The 8,276-nt window shown below is 52.0% G+C and overlaps 1 protein-coding gene across 1 annotated transcript in view; it reads left to right on the top strand.

The window, feature by feature from the left end:
* The window catches only part of LOC106816352, a 7,433-nt gene extending 1,719 nt beyond the window's left edge, over positions 1-5,714 (top strand). Inside the window, exon 3 of the mRNA XM_014820930.1 lies at positions 3,513-5,714. Within this exon, the coding sequence (XP_014676416.1) occupies positions 3,513-5,576 (2,064 nt within the window). The 3' untranslated portion in view covers positions 5,577-5,714. The remainder of the gene's footprint in view (positions 1-3,512) is intronic.
* The last annotated feature ends 2,562 nt before the right edge of the window (positions 5,715-8,276 follow it).

Genomic DNA, 8,276 nt, shown 5'->3' with positions numbered 1-8,276 from the left:
GACGTCGGTGATACGAGTCGAGGATGCGGTAACGACACACAAAGTGTCCCTTGCCATTGACCGGTCAAACTCCAGAGTGAACTTCGTCTGATGTGCAGATTGTACACCGTGTTAAGGGTTGTCCCCCCCTCACGCGCGGACGCGGGTCGCCGCGCTCGGTTGACGGGGAGGCTGCGAGGATGTTACGGCGGCACCTAGCAACAACTTAGCATACCACGGGCGTATCAATGTGGCTGCAGCGGCGCGAGCGGCGGCCGCCGCGCTGTTCACACGCTTGCGGGGCGCTACTGTGCCCTGTCACGCACCGCGGCCGGCTTGGTTCGGGGTATTGGTAAATCTAATCCCAATCAGGCGGCGGTGTAACGTTGACAATCATTGCGGTACGAGTTAGTGTTGTGATACAGGCACGGTGCATGATGTCAATGGATGCTCGGATGACGTTAAGAGCGCTCATAACGGGCGGTTTACATGTTGCTATATGCAGCGTGAATAAAGCTGTTAGCCACATGGGGCGGCGGCCATGTTGACTGGCGGGTGAGCGTTTGCGTGGATAGGCCTGAGCACCTCCGGACGGTGCGTGGAGAATAGCGGGTTGCTCCCGTTAGCTTCCCGTTTGGGGGCCGCACCGTCCATGATGCGAGCGGGGTAGAAGCCCAATGCCGAACGCGGAATGCGCGGGGGCACGGTGGTTGTGGGAATGGCACGTGAGTTGCATGTACCACAGTGCGAGGGGGGCGCTTATAAATATGCACTGCGCGAGCAGCTCGGGCGAATCGCCTCCCTACCTCAGCGCGACGCCAGAGCAATTTGGTATGTCCAATCGGTGAAAACCGGAAAATTAAATGAGAGCTTCGTCATGGTTATGATTCTTTAGAGCTTGTCTTCTCTATTGTCTTTTGGCAATGAATAACGACTCATTTATCTACAACTGTTCGTAGTTGACAAACAGTTGCTACATATTTTGTACCGTGCAGTGGTGCGATTCTGAGTTATTGTCGACAAATTCCGCAGTTGCTACTTGCCGCTTTACAATCACGATGCCGTTATCGCAATAGCCATCGCGTTACATCCCTCCTTATCATTCAACCGCGCTAGCCGAACGACTCAGTAGCCACGCCGTACGTGTGCGGGTTGTAATGACTAGCCATTATGCCGGAACTAGTTAATATATAAGCTCAGCTCTATTTAATTCAGTTAGTTTACTACGTATTTTCATAGCTACATAAGCTTTCACTAATCGTCTCTATATCACTTGGTTCTCATTCATTGCTTCATATCAAGTATCTCTGCGTACGTGTAATGCATGTACTGCGCGACCACAGCTGGCATTGCTATTAATCCGTCTCTACTATTCATTGACCTTCTAGTGTGTGTGCGGCTTAGGGTTGTGTGTGAGTGTATACACCAGCGTCGCGTGTGTGTTGCGTGCGCTGTACACGCGTCTTGGTTGTATACACCTGCAACGGGGCGGTGTTTTTTTCGCAACGGGTGTAGTGGGTGTGAATACGCTGCCTGTGTAGCTGTGTGTATGTGTGAGCCGCGATACGCCTACTGGTCGTGTGAACGCCTGGAGTCGTTGCGTTGACGAAGCGTGCGTGTGTGTCGTTGTGTGTAGTATACACCTGACAACGCCCGTGCGTGCCTATCTACGCCTTGAGGTTTCTGTGCGTGTATACGCTCGTGTGCTGCGTGCGTGTATAGCTGATGATTGCCTTGTGTGCGTGCGTGCACGTGTATGCGACCCGTGTGTGCCTGATACGCCTGTGTGTGCGTGTATACTGCATTTTACGCTGTGCGTGCGTGTTCGCCTGCATTACGCCTGTATACGACTGTGTGTTGCGTGTTCAGCGCCTGGTGGAGGCGTGTGGAGCGGCTTACGTTACGCCTGTGCGTGTGGTTGCCAGCGCCTGTGAGCATGCGGGTTGAGCGCTTGCTATACGCGTGCGTTGTTTTGCGCGTGAGCCGCCTTTCTGTGCGGTTTAGATGGAGCGCCTGTATAGCCTGGTGTGGCGCGTGTCAAGCCGCCTGTGTGCGTGTCAGCGCGTGAATACGCAGCAACGCGCGTGCGGTTGCGTTCGTGACGCGTTGTGCGTACGGTGTGGTGTGCGCAAACGTAGTGGTTGCGTGCGTGCGTTGCGTTCGCTGACGCGATGTGCGTAACGGTGTGCGTTGCGCAAAGTGTTGTGCGTTGCGTGGTGGCGTTCGTGACGCGTGTGGTAACACGGTGTGCGTGTGCGCAACGTGTGTGGCGTGCGTGCGTGCGGTTCGTGGAGCGTGTTGCGTAACGCGTGTGCGTGTGCGCCAACGGTGTGTGCCGTTGCGTTAGCGTTTCGTGAGCGTGTGCGTAGACACGTGTTTGCGTCTGGTGCGCCAGACGTGTGTGCGTGAGTGGTGCGGTTTGTTTGACGCGTGTGCGTTAACGCGTGTGCGTAGTGCGCAACGTGTGTTGCGTGCGTGCAGTGCGTTCGTGACGGGTGTGGTCACACGAGTTCTGCGTGTGCGCAACGTTGTGCTGTTGCGTGCGGTGCGCTTCGTGACGCGTGTGCGCTACGCGTGTGCGTCGTGCGCACGTGTTGTGCGTCGTGCGTGCGTTCGTGGACGCGTGTGCGTACAGTGGGTGCGTGTGCGAACGTGTGTTGTTGCGTGCGTTGCGTTTCGTGCACGCGGTAGCTGGTAACGCGTGTGCGGTGTGCGCAACGTGTGTTGCGTGCGTCGTGCGTCGTGACGGCGTGTGCGTCACACGTGTGCGTTGTGGCGCAACGTGTGTGCGTGCGGTGCGTGCGTTTCTGTTGAGCGTGCGCGTAACGCGTGTGCGTGTGTCGCAAGTGTGTGCGTTGCCGTGCGTGCGTTCGCTGACGGTTGTGCTGCAACGTGTGTTGCGTGCGTTGCGTGCGTTTTCGTGAGCGTGTGCGTAAACTTGTGCGTGTGCGAAGCGCACGGTTGTAGTGGTGCGTGGTGCGATTCGGTGACCGAGTGTGCGTAACGGTGTTCGCGTGTGGCGCAATGCACCGTTGTGTGGTTTAAAAAATCGCGTGTGCTTGTGCGTAACGCGTGTGCGTTGTTTCGACAACGCGTGTTCGTAGCGCGTTGTGCGTGCGCAACGGGTAGTGCGTACGGTGTAGCGTGATGCGCTACGGCGTGTGCGTGTTTCGCAACGCGTGTTACGTAGCGCGTGTCGTGTTCGCCAACGCGTGTGCGTACGCGTGTGCGTGCGACAACGTGTGTGCGTTAACGCGTGTGCGTGTTGCGACTAACGCGTGTGCGTGTTCGAACGCGTGTTCGTGCGGTGTGCGGTGCGCAACGTGTGTGGCGTAACGCTGTGTGCGTGTGCGTAAACGCGTGTGCCGTGTCGACGCGTGTTCGTGCGCGTGTGCGTGTTCGCAACGCGTGTTGCGTGGCAACCTCGTGTGATGCGTAAGCGGCGTGTGGATGTGCGGTAACGCGTGTGCTGGTGTTCGCATGAACGCGTGTGGTAACGCGGTTTCGGGCAAGTCATCAGCTGCCAGTTGCACCACTTCTGTGATGCATCAGAGAGTGGTTACGGAGCTGTCTCGTACGTACGCCAGGTGACCCACGAGGGAAAGGTACATTGCTGTATTCTTATGGCAAAGGCCAGACTGTCACCCAAATCAATGATGACGATACCTAGACTCGAGCTACTGGCAGCTGTGGAGGCTGTAAAATTGAGCAAAATCTTACAGCGGGAACTCGAGATCAAAATCGATTCGACAACGTTTTGGACCGATAGTATGTTGGTACTGCAGTACATATGCAATGAAAGTAGACGTTTCAAAACATTTGTGGCGAATCGTGTGGCTCTGATACGCGAGAGCACAGACCCCTCACAGTGGAGGCACGTTGACACTGAGCAAAACCCGGCTGACGACGCGTCGCGTGGTTTGACTGCAGCTGAAATCATCGCATCGCGGAGATGGACTCGCGGACCAGACTTTCTCTGGCAGAATGAAATGACATGGGAAACCACTGTGGATCTGGCCGTGGACTTAAATGAGAGCGACTCGGAACTCAAGAAAGCTCAAACGTTTGCTGTGACCGTTGGCACTGTCGAGCACGGGTTGGATCGTCTCATGTCACAGTACTCGTCATGGGAACAGTTACGTCGAGCGGTGGCATGGTTTCTTCGATTGAGGAAACGGTTACTGCGCAAAGGAAAGGGTGACGACGCCATCGACAATGAACGTGGGAACTTGTCAGTCGCAGAAATAAAGGACGCTGAGCTGAGTTTAGTCAGGTACACACAGTCGATAGCATATCGCCACGAGATCAATATGCTGCGAAACGGCAAGGAGCTTCAGAAATCAAGCAGGCTGTATCAACTCGAGCCTCACCTAAATGCTGATGGAACTCTGCGTACTGGTGGCCGGCTGGGTGATGCGCCGATACCGGAGGTGCAGAAGCATCAACACATAATACCATGTGACTCTGTCATAGCCAAGCTACTGATCCAGCATTCTCACGAACTCTCTGGGCACTCTGGGAGAGAATATACACTAGCTCTGCTGAGACAACAATTCTGGTTAACCAAAGCACGCATAACTGTAACCAGAATTCTTGCAGAGTGCCGCCATTGTCGACGTAGGAAGGCATCACCTGCTCTGCAAAGGATGGCCGACTTACCCATGGATCGTGTTACACCATACGAACCGGCGTTCACATACGTCGGTGTGGATTACTTCGGGCCATTTATGGTCAAGCGTGGGCGATCGGAGGTAAAGAGGTACGGGTGTCTCTTTACATGTCTGATCATAAGAGCCATCCATATTGAGGTTAGTTTTAGCCTCGATACTGACTCTTTCATCAACGCCCTTCAAAGATTTATTAGTCGCCGAGGCAAGCCGAAAAGGATAAGATCGGACAACGGGACTAATTTTACTGCTGGCGAGAAGGAGTTACGTGAAGCCATTGATAAGTGGAATCAGGACAAAATCGATCGGTACCTGGTTCAAAAGGGAATCGAGTGGCAATTTAATCCCGCTGCTGCGTCGCATATGGGCGGCGTATGGGAACGGCAAATTCGTACGGTTCGCAAGGTGCTGAACTCTACCGTACATGAGCAGACTGTCGGTGATGAGGAACTCATGACTTTGATGTGTTTGGTCGAGTCCATCGTAAATGGAAGGCCAATGACCACCATATCGGACGACGTGAGGGACTTGGAACCCCTTACCGCTAACCATCTGTTACTGCTGCGTCCGGGCGTCACTCTGCCGTGTGGAGTTTTCGTCGAGCGCGATATTTACCGCAAGAAATGGCGTCAGGTCCAATATCTAGCTGACCTGTTCTGGAAACGGTGGGTGTCCGAATATCTGCCCACACTCCGCCGTCGATCAAAGTGGACCGAGCCTCAGGAGAACATCAAGGTTGGCGACATAGTTCTTGTCGCGGATTCGTCAACTCCTCGTAACTTGTGGCCTCTTGCGCGTGTCATGCAGGTCTATCCTGGCAAGGACGGACTTGTCAGATCTGCTACTGTCAAAACTAGGACTGCAGCATTGTCTAGGCCGATACATAAGCTATGTCTGTTAGAATCGGTGGAAGATCGTCAAGGGGATTAGCTGAGATCAACAAGGACACGGATTGACGCAATGTGGTGGAACCGTGAAAATCTAATTTCTTCATTGCTGTCCCCTGTGCAGTATGGTTCGTCTGGTGCTATTTAAGGCAGCTCAGTGTAAGTTGTATCATTTATCATGTGTCTCNGTATTTTTTTTAATTGGTTAGGTTCAGGTTAAAGTATAGAGCAGCGAGGACGCTGAAGCGATGACTACCTAGTCATCGTTTTGGGGCAAAGGGAGATAATGTAACGTCTTTTGCACGTGTTGTTTGGTGACCAGATAGTCTGCGCGAGGCAGCGTCGCGCGGCTACATTGATGTTACAGGGGGTTGGATAAGCAGGGTTAGGTTAGGCCGTTTCGAGAGTCAGTGTGAAATTGGGGTAGGACGTAGTCTCTGAGAACGGGTACATGTGCGCTCAGGATGTAGGGAGTTTTGGGGGATATATAGAGAGAGAGATGTAAGAGGAGAGGAGGGGATTGGATTCTGGGCTGGTCGCGAGAGGCCGTGCACGCGCGACCACGCGTGTGCGCGGGTCTTTGTCTGTGTAAGAAGATGTGAGGTGTGTAAGATATTAAAAGTTATACAGTTTACCACACAAGTTCTGGATTTGGATCTGTTTCTACATCAATTCTACATGAACGATCATTCCAACGTTACAAGTGTAAAGGTTGACAAGAGACCAGTTTATTAGTGTGGTGTGTTTGTAATTCATTATTGACAAGTTAGTGTTTCGGATTGAGAAATGTGTGAGGTTTGACAAGACATGTCGGTTTATTAGTTTGGCACTTTTAATGTTAAGATCATTCATTGTGAGGGGGAGATGTTCCGTAATTACTGTTAAGTGTTAGCTGATACTTTATGAGTTATTATGCCAGTAGATGGCACTACGCATACATCCGGGATGTAGGGAGGAGAAGCTTCCATGTTGTAGTTGAGATGAGTTGAATAAATCTACGCTACTTACATAACTGTGTTGATGCATCATTTAGTAAGACACAACACGTAAAAGTCATCGCTGCTGTCTGTGTCATAGTTATTTTGTATGAGATCCATGTCTCCGATCATTATATTTGTAATGATGTAAACTTCTGTATTCAGTATTCTGTATGATAATACCACTGGTTACATGAAGTAGCATATTGTTATCCGTGTGGGAGGTTAGTGACTGCGCGTGCATGCAAGAGTATTTACTGTGTAGTAGCATAGAGAAAGTGTAACCCCTGCTATGTATTTGCGTGTAGACAACGTGCTGTGTGCTGTGCAACCCCTGCTATGTATTTGCGCGTAGGAACTGCACACCACTAGCCAATCATGGCACATTTTGACCACATGAAAACAAACGCACCCAGCATGGACTGGCATCCTTCTAACTTGGCCGATGAATTCCAGATGTAAAAAGGGTAAAACCAGAAAAGCAAGTTAGCCATATCCTGTTATCAGCTGGCCAAGAAGGGATAAGGCGATACAGTTCGTGGGGCCTCACCGAGGGCGCTGAGAACCCCGAGACCATATGGAGAAGCTCTCGGCGGTACACAGAGATAACATGGCCTCCGGTACAGCGTCCGTACACGCGTTCAGGGGACGTGATCGGGCACATCGAGGCAACGACCGGGACGATACCCAGAACTGCAGAAATTGCGTTAAAAAGCACCCCCAAAAGAAATGCCCGCGTATGGGACAGTGTGCGGTGTTTGTGGAAACCAAAACCACTGGGCACAGTGTTGCATGAAAAAAAAATCGCAGCAAAAACCGTAACAGCGGTACCGGTCGCTCCAAGTCACGAGATCGAAGGTCACTACACCGTGACCGTGGCTGCAGTAAAAGCCCGAGTAGGGTGAACTCTAACGTTCATTCATTAAACCAGCAGTCACAATCAGAATATGAATCTGAGAACGGCATTCGATCGCTCGTAGTTTTCGAGTATTGGTGTAGGTGCTGTCACACAGCCGAGCCACATTAGAGAAAATAGAGATGAAATTTTCTCCAACCTCGACATCATAGTGCCAGGTCGCGAGAAGATTGCGATGCTTCCCTAAAGGTCAAGGTCGATACTGACGTGCAGGGCAATACCCTGCCGATACGCATTTTCAGACGTATGTGTCCACAAATGCTTACAGCCGATGGGTACACCAGAGCAGACAGAGTGCAGAACAGAGCCATGACTTTGACTGGATACAACGACACAACCATCAGGCACTATGGTTCGATCCGATTGCCGTGTAGTTACAACAACAAGGATGTTGTGGCAGAGTTTTACATCGTTGAATGCGATGGACCGGCGATATTGGGGTTATTGGCATCGTTAGCGCTAAAACTAGTATCAGTGCATTGCGCTATCACAGCAAGGCCGCAGAAACCTGTGGTCAGCCAGAAACCTGGCGTCCCAGCCATTCGGTCATTACATGACCTACAGGGGTTGTAACCCGACCTCGTTGTCTCACGAGGGAGACAGAACAACACTCATGGAACGTGTGAGCAACACTCATGGAACGTGTGAACAGCACTCATGGAACGTGTGAACAACACTCATGGAACGTGTGAGCAACACTCATGGAACGTGTGAACAGCACTCATGGAACGTGTGAACAACACTCATGGAACGTGTGAACAACACTCATGGAGCGTGTGAACAGCACGCATTGAACGTGTGAACAGCACTCATGGAACGTGTGAACAACACTCATGGAACGTGTGAACAA

This window comes from Priapulus caudatus, unplaced genomic scaffold (assembly GCF_000485595.1).
Source record: "Priapulus caudatus unplaced genomic scaffold, Priapulus_caudatus-5.0.1 Scaffold1357, whole genome shotgun sequence".
In the NCBI taxonomy this organism is placed as follows: domain Eukaryota; kingdom Metazoa; phylum Priapulida; class Priapulimorpha; order Priapulimorphida; family Priapulidae; genus Priapulus; species Priapulus caudatus.
This window is presented reverse-complemented; position numbering and strand designations above follow the sequence as displayed.